The sequence below is a fragment of the Camelus ferus genome, chromosome 2 (assembly GCF_009834535.1).
Source record: "Camelus ferus isolate YT-003-E chromosome 2, BCGSAC_Cfer_1.0, whole genome shotgun sequence".
Classification (NCBI taxonomy): domain Eukaryota; kingdom Metazoa; phylum Chordata; class Mammalia; order Artiodactyla; family Camelidae; genus Camelus; species Camelus ferus.
Window position 1 is genome coordinate 77,452,284 of NC_045697.1, and position 18,077 is coordinate 77,470,360.

The 18,077-nt window shown below is 39.5% G+C and overlaps 1 protein-coding gene across 2 annotated transcripts in view; it reads left to right on the forward strand.

Moving 5' to 3' along the window:
• The first annotated feature begins 1,679 nt into the window (after positions 1-1,679).
• The window catches only part of EGF (epidermal growth factor), a 90,611-nt gene continuing 74,213 nt past the window's right edge, over positions 1,680-18,077 (forward strand). For both annotated transcript variants that reach the window (XM_032461807.1, XM_032461809.1), the window contains exon 1: positions 1,680-2,266. In XM_032461807.1, coding sequence (XP_032317698.1) covers positions 2,140-2,266 — 127 coding nt within the window. In that variant the 5' untranslated portion in view covers positions 1,680-2,139. The remainder of the gene's footprint in view (positions 2,267-18,077) is intronic.

Below are 18,077 nucleotides of genomic sequence, written 5' to 3' on the forward strand. Positions count from 1 at the left end.
TTTTGCCATTTGGGCAACACTAGGCTGTCTGTGAATTAGGTGGGATTGATGTTTACCATGATTGTTCAGCATCGACCATACCTGTGTTGACTCCATCGTCTCCTAAGGGGCTTATACTCAACCTTAATGATAAATATTAGCCCAGGTGACATGTAATTCAGAAAGCAAGCCTTTTTACAACCAAAAGTGATATGAGAGATTCAAAATTCAAATAAAATATAGCTGTTGATTATTTCATATTTGTGTCCATATCATTCTCGTCTCTTTTCTCTAACACAGCTGGATGCTTGACTGTCCTCTAAGTTACTTCTACTGCTGTCACCTGGGACCCAGCTGTGTGTTTTTGCTGGAGGGGAAGCTCATTAACAAAGTTAGTAGCTCAGTGCAGGTTATTTGTAGGACATTCATTCTGAGGCTTGAGTCTGAGTGAGTCCAGAAAGCAATGGAATATTCCATGTATCCCCCCCACATGACTTCTGCTGCCCCCTAGGCTCTGTTTCTCCTATAAGGGGTCAGAGCTGTCTGGCAGAGGCCAGCTGAAATCAGAGGAATCCTGACTTTGGCTGTTTCAGTAAAGTGACCCAGTATTTGAGGAATGATGAGGACATAATTAAATATGAGCAAAAGGCTTGGAGTAATTCCTGTTCTCCATAAGGGGTGTTCATTAGTGTGACTGTTATTTTTGTGACTACTTTGCTTTATCAACATTTTGACTAGCACTTGGAATGCTACCTCTGGGCAACTTAAATGAAAACTTGTTTTCCAGGATGAAGTAAATTGGCAGAAATTTCCACTGTTCATCAAATCTGGTATAAATGGTTTGCCTGAGCTGGATATTTCTGGGTTCTGGGTCCTTGGTGCACTTCTGAAGAAATGACTGCTGTTTCTCCAAGTAAAATATGGATGAGGAGACAGCAAATCCACATTTCAAGCTTTTATTTTCTCTCACTGATACGTGAAAAGATAGCCTAAATTGTCAGAGAAGGATCAGTGTGCAGTTATGCCAGATTCCCAATGCTTCTCAGATTTTGTGCTATTAGCGTATTTTTTCCAACAGGCTCTATGATAACAATCCCTTCCTTTCCCTGCACTCCTGGCCCCTCCGATATTTAATTATGGTTCTGCTGAAAGAAAAGGTATCTGTGCATACTGCAGCTCTTCGTCTGGTGTCAGGGATTTCCCTTTGATTTGGAAAGAATAATCTTTCAAATTCCGCTATAAACTATACAGGGGGGAGAAAGATAGATTAAGCTCCAGGAATGTGTACTGGTGTTGACATTTTGTTCAAATAATGAGCTGGGGGTGAATTTTCTTTAGTTTCACTCAGGTGAATGATCAATTGCTCTAAGTCTGAATTATCAGCAGTGCTGTTCACCATTGATGTATATGACGTGGTTTAACCTTGTCTCCATCCTTCCATATATTAACACATAGCCAATATTCAACAGGTACCTCCAAGACACCAGGAGCAACTCCACAGCCCCCTCATTGCTCTCTCCCCGGTTCTGTCCGGAATGTTTATGGTGAACAGCCAGCTATCTCCTCCTTGGCAGGCATCCCTGCTTCCCTGTAACCTGGAATTGCCCACATTTGCCTTTGCAAACAGAGGCTCACTCAAGTGTCACTAAAGGAGAGGGGTGGAGCCACAAAGGCTTTAAAAAGGAAAGGCGAGTCATTCTATTTTTCAAAAAGAGAAACCGTGTTTGGGGAAGAATCGTATCTCTGTATTTCTCCTTTCCTCCTCATCGAGGGTCACAGTTGGAACTTTCCACCAATTCTTTCCTTTTTTTCCTCTCTCTAGCCTTGGCCCCACTGCTCTGCCTGTCACAGTGAAGTCAGCAGCAGGCCTCCAGGGCATGGCTGTTAACCTCTACGAAATTTGTCAGAAGGATGTTAGGTATTTCTTATCGGCTTCCCAAAAACTTAGATAAGGAAATATTTCCCTGGAGTGTCCCCTTCAGGCTGCATTTGGACGCTGTCTTGAGTTGAAAGAGGAGCTGGAGGACAACAGCAGAGAAGCAGAGAGAAAGATGCCCCAGGGCTGCAGGCCAACCCAGGCGGACAGGCTGGGCGGCAGTCATAACCACCTTGCGCGGACAACGCTTACTTTCTAGGGAGAGCTCCTGGCCCATCAACATTATGCTGCTTTTCCTTATCATTCTGTTGCCAGTAGTTTTTAAGTTTAGTTTTGTTAGCCCCTTAGCACTGCAGCGCTGGAACTGTCCTGAAGGCTTTCCCTCAGGAGATGGGAATTCTGATCGTGTGGGTAAGTAATCCCATAAAAAGGGGTTCTCCTCTTCCCCAAAACTGCCCTCAGATACCTGTTCATTCCGTCTTGTGTACTTGGGCATTTTTTTCTGATTTGTCTTTGGGCGTGTGTATTTGCTTCGTTTTTGTTTTCTAATGCATGCATATTTCCTTACCGGCTGTTAGAGCTAAACTGCTACCAACTATAAAAATTCACAGCTCTCAAACTGTTCTGTGTGTGAGTGAATAGGTCTCATTTTAAACTAGCTGAACACTTCACATAAGCCTCCGCCTTTATTCTGACATGAGAGACAAAATACTTAGCTGATTAGCTTTATGTGGGAAACTGGGGAAACAGATGGCACTTTGTTTTTTTTTTTGGTGAAACTATCCCTATTTAAACCATAAAGGAAAAAAATCATCCTTCAGATAATTTTGTATAAGAACTCAGAGGTTGCTAAAAATCAGTGAAAAATAGGAAGGGAGTTGGGAACAAATGTGATTCTATCATTGTGAAAATTAAGCCAAGTTTCAAGTTAAATGTCCTCCCCATTCTCCCCCTCCCGCTGCTTCTGAAGCTCTGAGGCAGCTCCAGTTTTTCAGTAACAGGTGCATTGTAACTTTGAGAACTGCCAAGAAATGATAATATACCACAATCCCTGCCATGTTAAATGGGTTTTTAATTGAGAGGAAGTGGGAATTCTACTGAATGCAAAATAGCAATCCTGAGTTTTTGCCTGAAAAGCACCTTTCTCTGTCTGACTATTGACTCATTTTATTTAATTCATTTTATTTAATCCTTATTTGGGTGGGTCTCCAACCTGCTGCTCAAACAAGACAGCCATTTCCATCCAACACAGGGCATGAACTGCCCTGATATTTCTTTCTTATCGTTTTGCCCTTTTGAGAAGGGATCTGGCTTCCAAAAAAGAGGCAGATTGAGTGAAACACAGTAATATTTCCAGAAGAGAAATCTCCGGAAGAGAGCACAAACTAGTGGGAATAAAGGGAACAGTTCTGAGCCAAACTGCTGATGCTGGGCTCCTGTCAGGCTCTCCCATAAAGGAAATTACCGATAAGGAAATCAGGTGCTCTTGCTCAGAATCTCGGGACTCTGTCACCAGGCAGCACTCAGAGGAACAAGTGGGCAGAACCCTAGGGTACTGGAAGGAAGGACTGAATTCTAATTACCTCTGTGTCCCCAGCACCTAGAGCATCTCTGCTTTCATAGTATATACTCAGTAAATTCTTGCTGAATGAAAAAGAAGTCTTTCCCTGATTGGCTGATCACAAAGTCCTAAAGAAGAGCAACAAAAAGGAAATAACAAAAGACAAAAATGACCCCATGAACCTGTTACTCAGCTGTTGGGAGGCAGAAGCTTCTGAACACAGTTCTGTCGAGTGCACTGGAGCCTCTCTGGGGTGGGAGCATCTTCCCCAGAGTAGTTGGCAAGTGACCAGAATCAGGCACTGCCCTCTGCCTGGCATGAGGGGAGATGGTGGGAGCCAGTGGAGAAGCAGAGCCTGAGAGAGCAAAAATAATATGGAAGTGAACTTTTACATGTGGCTTTAGAGTCCCAGGGAGCCAGGAGATTCCTGCTAGTGAGCGAGCCTGTGCCTCGTACTTCTTGCCACACTGCCTGTGGCCCAAAAGTGCCTTTACTGAGGCTGGCTGAAGAAATAAATAAATGATGGAAGAAAGAAAGAAACCTGAAGCCTAGGATAGAGACAACGAGATAGAGTCACAGAGTGGAAGGAACAGAGGTTTTAGAAGCAACACACCTCATTTCAAATCCACACGACCACTTAAATTATAGTGGAATATTGCTGAAAAATAATAATGCCCCCTCTCAGGATTGTTGTGGGGAATCACAAAGGGGTTAACATGGGCAATGCACCTACCACAGAGGCTAGTGGATTGTGCTTAATAAATGTCCTCTTGGCTCCATGTCTTGGCTAAATCTCTTTGATCAAATGGTATCACAAGATGCCTTATTTGAGCACTGCAGTGACGTGGCACAGACCTCATGGAGGGTGGAATGTCTGGATGCCACTCTGTGACTCTCTGCCTCTTGCTCCCTTGTTCCTTGCAAGTCGCAGGTTTAAACCCTCTACTTTTCACTCCATGTCTCATGTTAGCTGATAACTGCCTGGGTCACACCCTATGCTCCCTGCATTTCAGAGGATAGCATTCCTCATCTCTAAATAGATACGGTGCCATCATCTATTTTTCCCCCTAATAAAATTCTACTTGCTTTATTCCTTGCCCTTGGCATTGAGACCTGATCCAGCAGGAAGAGTGCTTTGTGGTCCGATTCAGGTAACTTTATGCAGGGTTGTCTTGCATGTGACTGCTGAGCCAGATAAACCAAGTGATAGCAACTCAGAATTGGGTTTTCTGCTCATTTTCCCCCTCTCCCACACCTCCTCCTCCTGCTGCCTCTTCTTTTTTTTAATCAACTGAGTATTCAGTTAGCTTCTGTTTGAGCTACAGGGAATGCGGAGAGCAAGGAGGAAAACTGCCAGCAAGTGGCTTCTGAACTTTCAAGTCTATTTGCCCTGGAGGAGAAATAGCAGTTGAAAAAGAACTGTTCCTGTTTGATGTCTCTACCTGCATTATTTATATGAACTTTCCTGGTAAATAGAGTGAGGAAGAAGTACAGGCCAAGCCTCAGAGAGCTGGCTGCAGGATGGCTCCTGGGGCACTAGTTAGCCAACTGGGGAGATCACTTTTAGCAGTCAACAGTGAAATCACTGATTTCAGCACCAGCCAAGGCTTGGTCAGCTTCCCAGTCATGTGCAAACCAGCGTAATTCCATGGTCAAAATCCTGTTTGTTTTTTCAGCCAGAGTTATGCAAAAGCTTTTTTTTTTTTTAATCTATCTGTAAAAAATTACAGGAATGATCTTTCATGCATACCACATGAATAAAACCATCCCCTAAGTACTCAGTGGTTGTTGGTCTTTGAGGGGTAGTAGAACTAGTGGTAAAGAACTTAAATTTTATTTTTTTTTTTGGCATTTTAATTTTTTAATTCAAGTATAGCTGATTTATAATGTTGTGTTAGCTTCTGGTGTACAGCATAGTGATCCAGTTTATATATATGTATAAATCTGAACATCATTTTCTGTTACTCTCCCTTGGTGATTCTAACAAGCATAATAGGCAGCCTGGGTTTAGCACCACTCAGCTAATACATGTAAAGTGCATAAGACAGAACTTGGTCTATAATAAGCACTCGCTAATCTCAGCTGCTACTAATCTTTTTATTGTGGTTAAATCATTTTATTGGTAGTAACAGAGGTGGTATTTTCTAAATATGGCTTGGTTTCTTCAATAATAATTGAATTTCTTTTACACATCATAACTTGTATTTTTGTGCTTAGAAGAAATGTTTATTAAACATACAAAATCATATCAAGCCGATTTGAGTGAGTGCCCTTGTGGAACTGCAGCTCCAATATTTGTCTTTCTGTGACATCAACTGATAAAAAATTCCACTGAGTGCAAAGTGAGTCTCCTTGTTAGATTTCTTACCAGTAATATTTTTAAGAACAGCAAAAATAAGCCACTTGAAAATGATTATTTAAATATCTTGTGTATTTTTCCTTATGTTTGGAAACAATTTCTTTAAGGTTTTTAAAGCTGTTGAGGCCATATAAGGGAATGATAAATCAGTTCTTTAAATAAATTTACAGTTTGGAGCTAGTTGGAGATTTGTCCATTTTATTTGACATTCAATTTAGAAGTTGGAAGGTGGGACTTATTCACTTATTTCAGAGTAGAGCAAGTAATTGATTATTTCCCATCAAAAGTAAATGGACTAATAATTTGGCTCAAATAAATTCAAAATCTTACTTTATCATCTATAAATTTGCCTTCATGAAAATCCATTTGAAATAATTCCTTGTGCAGTATGAGTAGTTGTTTTTTTTTTTTTAATATCAGTAGTCTCCCAATTCCCTTCCATCTGTAAAAAAGCTAAAATGTGGGCATATGCTCCCAGTACGCATTTATCAGTTACCTACATACTATATATAAACTAATATTGAGAACATTTACAACAGGTAACACTTCTAACATTTTCTTTTCACACAGTAATGAACCATCTTACAGTCTCTAAGTGATATACATCCTACTTGGGAGAAACTGTTTCAGAGAAGTAGTAAAATGATGGAATAAATGCTATATCCTTCTTCCTTATTAGCTCAGCTCTTTTCACTAAAGTATGAAGAGAAATGCAAAAGGATTGCTATTTTTTTTCCCCAGTAAAGCATAGTTATTTATAGTGAATGACTTTTCTCATAATGTGTAATGGTGGAAATAAAAATTGACCTCCCCAGTTGGCTAACTTAGCGCCCTAGGATCCCTCCTGAAGCTGGGTTGCGCTGAAATACTTCCATAATGGTCAGAAAAACAGACCACATCCCTAAAAATGGGTTGGGGGCTGGGCAAAAATTCTAAAGCTGTATGGCCTGCTGTGGTCACAGTAGCTTAGGGTTTTTAAATCTAAATGGGCTGTGCCTCCACCTCATGTTCCGGGGGAACCCAGTGTTTCCCTCCTACATCCTGGAGGATGGCTGGGCGTGAGGACAGAGACTGGAAGGAAAGGCTGTGTCCACTCCGGTCCTTCCACTCCTCTGTGCCTCGCGTCCCTCTCGCGTTGTCCCTTCCCCACACCCCGTCACCTCACGTCCCCGCACTCGGCCACCTCACATCCACGCCACCTTGTTTTACTTCTCAAAAGAGCCAGTGCTTGGGCTGTAACGGTACCAATTTTAACTGAAGGCTTGCGGGGGGAAAAAACCCTAGTCACATTCACATCCTGATCCCACACATCAAGCAACTAGAACAAAACATTTTTCATTCTTGTGCTTAAAGGTTAATTAACTGTTCTCGGTGGAAAAGACCCGCCGTCTCTCTTTCGAGCGCCAGCCTCCCGCCTCCTCTCGGTTACGTTGATCGACACCTGATTCTGTTTCCTTGGTCTCCTTCAGACACATCCTTACATAGAACAGTGTAGATTGCTTCCTCCTCCAGTTCTGTTTTCTTGATCATATCCTAGGCTTCTCATTGTAAATTAAAAAAAAAAAAAAAAACCTTAAAAAAATTACTAAATAGTACACTGAAGTGTCTTAGTAAACAAAACAGTTCTCAGAAAAGAAATTCTGCCAACAGGTTAAACCAATCTTTCTGCTTTGTTTTCCCCTCCACAGTGCGAGAATGTTAAGTTTGAGATCGAAAAGAAGACCTTGGGGGTAGGTCCCAGGTGGTGACTACCTGAAGAGACTTTTCTTGAACCATCAGGCTACGAAGGGGCTGCGAAATTCCAGGGCTGGGGGTGCCCTTTCGGCCTGGTGGTCACAGGTCAGAAGTGAGGCAGGGCTGCTTTTTTTAAAAATTTTTTTTAGGGGAAGAGGTGACTAGGTTTATTTGTCTACTTATTTCTTAAGTGAAGGTACTGGGGATTGAAACTACCAGCTGAGCTATCTCTTCCCCCGGCAGGGCACCGGTTTGAGAAGAGACCTTAGCAGGTCTGGTCTTCGCCAGTGATTGTAAGGTATTCTGTGGGTTGTTTTTCTCTTCTGTTACTAATAGTCTGTAAAGAAGGTCTTGTTAAAAGTTAAGAGATTGATCTCACCTGTGCTGAGGAAAATGTGAAAAAGGCCAGTCCTGCTTTTCTGGTGAAGTGGTACAGTGAGTGGCAGGTTGGAGGGACGTCTTCCACAAGCACCGTGACTTCATCGTGGTATGGCCAGGGTGGGAGGAGGAAAGATGACAGCCACCAATGCGTGAAGATGAGGGAGGCAGAATGTTCCCGAGTTGGTGGTCTAAAGTTAGGAGGGTCAAATAATTTGGATTATGAAGCAATTACTATGTCTCCTCTCTTCTTTTTGTTATTGACTGTAGATTTTCTTGTACTAATTTATTTAGATTAATTTATATGTTGTCTCTTAATCCAGACAGGGTTAAAAAATCAAACATTGACTGAAGATGAAAGGATAACAAAAATTCTTTACCTGGAAAATGTCGTCTAAAATCTGTTCAACATTCCTAACCTTCTAGTCACTTTGATTATGGTGGGGAAGAATAGGGACAGAAACTAGTAACTTACTAATATGTGTACAATGCCTGATCTGAGATATTTCAGCAGTTATTTTAAGAAGGTAGTTTTGTAAACTTGTTCCGGACAAAAAATTGAAAGGCTTAGTAATTAGCCTCAATAGCTAGAGAGCTTTTTCAGAATGTGCAGGTCAGTTTTAAACAACTGTACTTTCTTTCAACGAATTCTTAAATATTTTTCAAGAAACTCTCGAATTCCATAAAGCAGTTTAATGTTTAATTAAGCTTTAGTAGTAACTCGAAACTTGAGCAATCTTAGAGCTAGGGAACATAATGTTAGTTGCATTAAGTTATATATTTCTAATGTTAGAATTGGAATTAACTTTAAAGAACTCCTGGTTCTTTACCAGGAATAGAAACAATAGCAGCAGCAACAAAAACTTTGACCATTGGAGCCCAATTGTCCCCACTGTCTATTTACTTCTTGCCTACAGGTCAGTACTTTCATCCAGAATGCTAATACTACTCACCATGAAGGGAGTGGTAATATTAGGTGAACCAGGAATTCAGACTTGTTTAGTAGAGATTCTTCCTTAACAATAATGTTAATAAATAATGGCTTTGCATACCATCATTCCAGTTACATCCCCAGCTGTCCCATTTACTGAGACCCACAACAAGCAGATGACTGAGATCTGGGCTTGGAAGGATGAGTGATGTTTTTGTCAAGTGCCAAAGAAGAAAAAATTACATTAAACAGAAGGGACCTTTGTACTTCTTGAGAGAGTTTGATATATCTGAAAACATTTTATTTTATTTTAATTTTATTTTTACACAGCCAGTGTTACTAACCTCTGAGGACAGTTGTGGAATAATGCGTGTAAATATGTCTTTCTTGTGGAGTTCTTTTCCTTAACATTGTCGTTCAAAACTTTCCTTTGATGCTAGAATTTAGTTATGTATAGAAACTTCAGTCATTTTAGCCAAATACTAGGTGGGAACTTCTGCTCTCATAACCTCTTGACCTTCTTTCTAAGCCTGGAGTTTGAATTGGTGTGTGCATCTGTTTTCACTTATGACCTTGATTTTCGGATTCTCCCAAGCCTCGTCAACCATGCTAATGTCTCTCAGTCTGGGTTTCCCATGTATTTCCCAGGATACTTAGTACATTGGAGTTTGTGTGAGTATGACAGTGATTCATGGTGTGCACTGATTTATTTGCAACCCCCCTCCTAGTGATAGGATAGAAGAGGCCTTTCAGAGAAAAGCACTATCTTCTTCCTCCATTCAGCACCACCTCTCAGGGTGCTATGGACCAGCTTTGTGTGTAGTAAGTGGATTTCATTCAGGAGGTGGTTCTTTTTGTGGGTGGTTGGTTGCTAGGATACAGACAATCCTAACAACTTCATGGCAGCTGTCTTGTTCTTTAGCCTATGGTGTGTTGGTTGAGAAATAGTATTTTATTTTGTTCATGTCAATACTTTTCTGGTTAAAATTTCAGAAGCTTGAAGCATCTTTCTTCTTCCATAGACTATCCTTGTATAAACAGGTCAAAAGGTGAGAGATACATCCAGCTCAGCACTCATAGTACATGGCCGCTGACATGAATCCTCTGCATTTTTTTAAAATCCAAGTTTAGTTTTATAGCTGGCACTCTTTTTTTTGGTGGGGGAGGGGAGAGGTAATTAGATTTAGTATTTTTTTAGAGGAGGTACTGGGAATTGAACCCAGGACTTTGTGCATGCTAAGCATGCACTCCATCACTTGAACTATACCCTCCCCATTTTGAATTCTCTGCATTTTGAGTCCTTCCCTTATGAGGTTTAGAAACATACCCAGAGGCAGAAGCTACCAGGGATCTTCTGGTGTTTTTCTCCTTCCCTCTGAAGGACACGATTATTCTGTTTACCACTGGAGTTTCAACGCAAAGGAATTTCATCTTTCCCTGGTTTGCAGAGAAATTGTGAAGGTTATTATCATTAATGTTGATTTACCCAGTGTGTGGAAATGTGTATCTTTTAGATTGAAGCAACATTGTTGAGAATTTTAAAAACTCTAAGGGGATCAAAAATCTTACTATTTTGAAAAACATATTTGAAAGAATTTCTGAATCTTCTCTGTTTTTGGCTATTCTAATGGATCATGGCAAACATTTCACATAAAAGGGAAAAAATAAGGTATGTGAAGAAAAATTTCCGTTGTGAATCTCAACGCCTTTAAAAAGTACCCAGCAATGCCTCTGAGAGGACAGTAGGAGCTTGTCTTTCAATATTAATGTATTCTCTTCTGGAACAGAAAACTGAACTGACACACCCTCTGCATGGATATCCCTCTTTGATGTAGGCTGTGTTAACGCATAAGAAATGACCGGGTTTTATTACTTTCCATAGACAGGATAACATGCCGTTTTTCAAACAAAGAATACATTTTAGACAGAGCGAATTGTGATTGGTGCTTTACACAAGTGGACTGATCTCATCACAGGAAAAACTGGCATGGTTTGGGACAGGTGTGGTTCCAGTGTCCCGCTTGCTTGTGGCCTTGCCTTGCACAAAGGCACTCTCTCACTCCTAGTCAGTGCTCCGTACCCAGCAGGTACTGTTAAGCCTCAGCTTTTGAAATTGATAAGGTCCAATTCTGTAGCTGAAATGTGTTGCTAGTACTTACCTCACAGGATTGTTACAAAGACTAAATTCTTATAAGGTGCTTAGGATCTTGCCTGGTACATAGTGAGTTCCCTGTCAATATTAGCTGTTACTCTACCAAATACCATAACCTGAGGTGTATTAGAAACACCTTTGCTTAGTGCAATTTTTCTAATACCTATTTCTTCAAATTTTCAACAATTAGAGAAATCTGAAGTTGGTTTTTTGGCATGAGCCAAGTCCTAGCAATCATCTCACCCAGGGTATTCTCTGTGATTTGTTTCTATTTTGGGTGATAATGTATGGCACAGAATCCCCAATTAATTATCTTTTGTAAGTAATTATTCTTATGGCTTGTCACATATGCCTTTAACATTCCAAGGAAATTATATGAAGTATTTTTTTCCTCTGTATTTATATAGCAATAGACAGAGCTAAGGCCCAGAAATTAGCATTGGTCAGAGTGGGATTAATAAGAACAACAGAATTGGACTCAGGAAAAACCTGAATTCCAGTACTTCATTTACTTTTGTGTCTGTTTGTCTAAAACACTCAGAATGAGGTATCTATAGGCAAATATTTATTTGTTTAATAACAAAATTGCAATTTGAGGAACATTCTTGTAAAGGTAGTAAAAGGAGAAGATAATTGTGTTAGTTATAAATGAGACCAACACCAAATTTTGTACCATTAATACATTTTTACAGGTTTAATCAAGTGATTAATTTTGTAGACTTCTTTCAGAGAGTTGAGCTTTTGATGTCATTTGGGGGAGGTTGTTTGTTTTAGGTTACTGTTTTATTTCTGTAGCAGAGCTTATAATGACATAGTATTGATTTGGTATTTGAAGTTTAGAGAAGCAGGGAGAAAGAAACATTTCACAGAAAATCGGGGTTGAGATGAATAAGATCTGGGGGGAGGGGATAGCTCAAGTGGTAGAGTACATGCCTCGCATGCACGAGGTCCTGGGTTCAATTCCAGGTACCTCCTCTAAAAATAAATAACAAACCTAATTACCTCCCAGCCCCCCCCAAAATGAATAAGATCTGTTTATGGATTTATCACAAGCTTAGGCTTCTATACAAAAATGCTGCAAACAAGGAAACTACTGAATTGTGTAAGACAGGCAGGTTAAGAATTGAGCTGATAAATGTTAGATTAGAAAGGACCTTCAAAATCATCTAGCCAACTGCCTCATGTTACTGATGAGAGGCTGAAATCCAGAGAGATGAAGTGACTCATCAGGATCCTAACAGAACTAGAACTCGGGACCCTCAACTCCTATTCTACAAAACTTACCAAGTGTATGCTTCCTGCCACGATTGTTTGTTGAAAGCCTACCGATGTAATATTTCATTACTTCTTTCTATTGAAAAGTATTAATAATGTTAAGTTGGTTTAGGGAAAGTCTCCTACTAGCTCTCTATGTTGGAAGCACTTTGAATGTAGGACTAAGATTTTCTTTTATTAAGGCACCAATGACACCAATGAATTAATTCAGATCAATTCAACAAATATTTATTCAACATCATTTACGTGTTTAGACTGAGAGTGATGATGGGTGGGTCCAATCACCTAGGGTATCCTGAGGGGACAGGGAGGTTCCCAGCTTAGAGGGTGAGGTGTGCAGTTTACCTGATGACATATGGACCATATTAGTTGATTTTATCAAAACTAACTCCTACACAATTTAACAAGTGGCTTCAAAACCCTCTGCAAAGAAAGTAAAGATGGCAAACAATGCTAATAATGCAACCTCAAGAGGATAATGAGGGAACTGACCCTTTATTACTAGAATAAGTTCTCTGTTGGCTGAATAAAGGATAAAAACATTTAGATTTGACAAAAAAACAAGGCAAAAAAGAAATTAACAAGAAGATATCCTAAAAATGGATTTATGCTTATTATTAGTGATAAGCTTGCAACAAGTATAAGATTTGCCTCAAAACGATAGCTAATGGTAACATGAAGCCATCAGAACAAGCAATATATTTAAGAATGAATATCCAGAATGTGAAAATAACTTTTTATGATTTTCACAGTTGTGTTCAAAGTTATGATGTTTCAGACTACATTTACTAAGCTTACTGATAAAAAGTTAGAAGGCTCCCTTGAGATTTTTGACATCATAGCATCCTACTCCCCTGCCATGGTGAAACATGCTAAAATAATACACAGAAAACCACGTGACCACAGATTAATTGTGTTCTTTTTTTCAGCAAACACTACTGAAAACTTCACAGAAAGCATTACTAAAATTTTAAAGAAATAAGTATTAGAAAAATTATACAGTTTGAGTGAGAGTAGAAGGTGTTTCTGATATATCTCATCTTATGGTATTTCTGAGAAACTAATAGTGAACATTTACTGAGAACTCAGTATATGTCAGAGAAAAGTCTAGGGCCTTGGCATGAATTAATTTATTTAGTCTTCATAATAATTCTATTAAGTTAAGTCCTATTATCATCTCCATTTCCAAGATGAAGACACCTATGCACAGAGAGGTTGAGTAATGAGCTGAAGGTCAGACAGCTAATTAATGGTGGAGCCAATAAAGAGTCAACATGGATGTTCTGTCTTCAGTGCCAGTGATCCTAGCCACTCTTGTATTTGCCTCTCTATTTCAACAATGAAATGCACAAGGAACTGAGATACTTTTTCGGTAGCCAGTAAAGGAAAAATACACCAGAGAAGACATTTTCTTAATAGTTCATGGCTTCTTTCTATATTAACAAATCTATCATGAAAAAAAGTATACATGTACTCAGTGGCAGTGGAGCCACTATATTTCCTGGACCATCAACAAAAAGGATTCTTGGGTGAGATGACAGAGGGCCCTATAATACAGCTCACCACAGTCTCTCAGGGAAAAGACGCTGAAACTGATATTGCACAAAGTGCTGTGGGATGTCACTGGTGTCATCTCTCCTTGTTTTTATTACAAGACTAAACTAGATTCCTTGTAATACTTTGTATTGAATGAAGAGTAACCATGAACATATTTGTCACACCTGCTTCCTGCAGAGTATCTTATGAGAACAATCAAATGCTACATATTTTTTCTTTTTAAAAAGGGACAAGTGTTTCAGATTCTTTGATCTTTTCTGTGATGATAAATAGATGTCACTGGTATACTACTCAAAAAATAACTAAAACAACAGAATTTTATCCCTCTCAGTTAAAGGTGATATTCTAATAATGAGTGAGAAAGTGACTTGCTGGTGGTAGAAAATTTATGATGGAGAGAGCAGTTTGAAAACTGATGATGGTAATGTTTCTATTGCTATGTGATTTAGTTGTTGAGTCAATGTCAATGTATTACTTATTAAAAACTCTCATGTCTACGTTCTTAAAAAATTCCTATAAATAGAATTTTTCAAACTATTTTTTAAAAATTCTAAAGAAAGAATTTTTGTCTCTTCAGTTCCATTTGCTGAAAATATAAAATGCAACACCTTCTGGTTAGTTTGCATTTATTGATTAAAATACAAGAAGGAACATTATGCTGTGCCACAGAAATTGATGCAACATTGTAAGCTGACTATACTTGAATAAAATTTTTTTTAAATACAAGAAGGCAGAAATTTGCTAGGCTAGTTGAAAAACTAGTTGTGATTTTGCAAATATAGCCAATGAAGTATTTCTTGTATTTGATATAGATATAATTGTGAAATATCTTTTTTTTTTTTTGGTCTGTAATGGTTATCAAAGACTAAATATTAAAACATATTGAATTTTAGACCAAATTTTTAAATTCCTATATCAAATTCAATCTTCTCAATAAATGCAAATGAATCAGAAGGTGTTGTGTAAACTAATTTTTAACATGCAGAGGGACTTTTGGGGCTTGGGACATCTGCAACTGGAAATGCCCAGCAGAGAGTGGAGAATATAGGGACAAAACTCGGAGAACAGGTCAAGATAGTGATTTCTGAGTCTTGCCGTGTGTGTGAAACATCTGGAAAAACTTTTCTGATGCTTTAGTGTTGGGGAATGCATTTTAGTCTGGTAACATTAGTCTTTAAATAAAATTGAGTGTAATTTATGCTGAAAGCTGAGGGATATTTAAACATGCTTATTTAAGATGAAAGATTATCTACAGCACAGGAACCTTCCAACAGCATTCACTGTTCTGCAAAACTGCATTATTATGAGGGTTTTTTTTTTAAAGTTATACTGAGCTGTGGTATTAGCCAAGCAATAGACACATAAATTAATGAAACAGACTAGAAAGTCCAGAAATAGAGTTACATAAATGTGGTCATTTGATCTTTGACAAAGCAATTCAATAGAGAAAGGATAGTCTTTTCAACAAATGACATTGAATCAATTAGACATCTACGAATAAAATAATGAAACTCAACCTAAACCACACACCTTATACAAAAAGATTAACTCAAAATGATCATAGACTAAATTTAAGGTGTAAAAGTCTAAAACTTTCAGAAGAAAACATAGAAATCTTTGTGTCCTGGGGTTAAGAGTTCTTAAGAAATGGTACCAAAAGCAAGATAAACAAAAGAAAAAAATTGATAAATTGTACCTCATCAAAATTAAAACTTTTCTCTACCAAAGGCACTGTCAAGAGGATGAAAAGACATGCTGCTTGCTGGAAGAAAACATTTGCAAAGCACATGTCTGACAAAGGACTTGTATTGAACATATATTTTTTTCAAAACCTTTCAAATGCAACAATAAGAAGATAAATAACCTACTTTAAAAATGAGCAAAAGACTTAACAGATATAAGGTTGATAAATAAGTCCATGAAAGGTTATAAGGATGATAAATAAGTCCATGAAAAGATATTCAACATTATTAACTGTTTTAGGCTGAATATGGCCCCCCAATATATCTAAATCTTAATTCCTGGAACTTGTGACTTACTTGGCAAAAGGGAATTCACAAATGTGATCTTGAGGTGAGGTGATTAGCCTGAATTATCCAGGTGGATCCTAAATGTAATCACAAGCATCCTTATGAGAGGGAGGCCAGAATTTCTAAGGAGGAAGAAGCCTATGGAAGCAGCGAGACTTTTGAAGATGACACACTGCTGGCCTCGAAGATGGAGAAAGGGGCCATGAGTCAAGGAATGCAGGAGTACATTATATAGGATGCAATGTATTATAGAATTACATATAAATTATCCAGGTGATGGAATTATAGGAATCCATTGAAAGAGACCCACTTCCTAATTAGTTCCTGGAACATGGACAGATGCAGAGAATCCAGCCTTTTGGTGAGATGCCTAAAACAATGTTTCTTGAAGTGGGTTCCTTGACAGAGCTGAACTACAAGATGCTAAACAATAAGAGTTCCTGGTAAATTCATTTCGGAGTAAGCATGATGCTTAAAAGCTAGTATCTGTGATCAGAAAGACATAGCTTGAAATCCCCACCTGGTTAATTATTGGGCATGTGACTTGTGGCAAGTTAATAGCTCTAAACTTCAGTTTCTTCTTCTGTAAAATGAAGATGCCAGAGCACCTACCTCCTAATGTTACCCAGTTGAATGAAATAATGCATTTAATGTGCTATTCCAGAAAACACTCAAGATGTTGACTGTTACTATTCTGAAGATATTCACCACCTACCTTCTTGGAGAATCAAAATGCATAATAGCATGTCAAAGATTTTGAGCCCTTCTGATGAAAAGAACAAGTTTAATTTTGTAGAACTCGCCAGCATCAATTACTGTCCTGAGGACCTGGTAATAGATCCTCTTTAGCTTGCTAAGGAGAACGTGGTTGAGGGTCAGGAAGGGGCTATTTTCTGCTCTGGATGACACATGTCTACCACCACTCAGGGACTAGGGTGGCAACTCTCATTCACATTTTTCAGGAAGCAACACTGAGCCCCAGAGCTTTCCCTACAGATTAAGATTTTGTAACCAAGCAGGACCCCACGGGACCTCCCAGGGTTGAGGGTAGGGGGGTAGGGGGAAAAGACCCCTCCCCCATATCCTCTGCTTTAGCTCCTCTCTGAAGGAGGTAGATAGCAGTATCTGATGCACATTTCCTGAGTTGTTTCACAGTTCCTAAAACTCCCACCAAATGGAAGAAGTTAACTACTTGGTGACCATGAGCACGAAGCCCCCAGACCTACTGGCACCTAAGAATTGATCAGTGTTAACCCCTGTGACACTGCCCTGTTACCTCACCATCAACCAGAGAATTGTGCATGAGCTGATCACAGACCCGGGGACATCCTTCCCTCAACTTCCTTTAAAAAATGCTTTGCTGAAACCCATCTGGGAGTTCGGGCTTTTGAGCACTAGCTGTCCCAGAGTCCTTGTGCGGAGCCCTATGATAAATGCTGCACTTTCCTTCACCACAACCCAGTGTTAGTAGATTGGCTTTACTGCAAGTGGGTGAGTGGACCAAAGTTTGGTTCAGTAACAATTTAAGTTCCTATCTCCTGGCTCATCTTTCTGGATGTATTATTTCTGAATCACCTGGCTTCTCTCTCACCTACCCTGAATTTTACACTAGTGAGTCAACTGAGAAGAAAGCTGGAATTGCCCAGAAGGTAAATGTGTTGGCTTTTTAAGTCCTGTCATTGAAAAAAGGAGATGAGGATAGTCTTTTAGAGCAAAATAAAACTTTCTGCATGTAATAAAATCCAGATACCATTCAAGTCATCCCCCTTGGGAGGCAGGAATAGGTGGCCCCTATCAGGGGCCTGCGGTAGGAGCAGATGCGGAGGTGTCAGGCTTTCCTGTACTGGGCCCATCAGTTTGAGTCTATATTCCTTTCTCATGGTATCCTGAATTCAGAGGGTCCAGAGCTCCGTTTTCTCTCTCTTTGCCCTGTGAGCCTTCTTCAGTCTGTCTCCAGATTCAGAGCAGGGAACCCGAGGTGGTGAGGGCAGGTGGTAGTGAAGGCCTGAGAGAAGACTAAGATGTCTTGTTAATCTGGTTGCCAGTATCGTTTATGTGGTAACTAGATCCCAAGAGCTTTTGCCCCCAAGGCCCGAAGAAGACAATTTTTCTTCTCACTTACCTGTGTGGGGGTCACTCTCCCAGACTCAGAGCAGATGAGGAGATGCTGGTTGTGAAATATTCTGTTTCTGCCACCCCACCCGCCGCTTCAGTCAAAGCCTGCTTTTCATAATTGCCCTCTGTG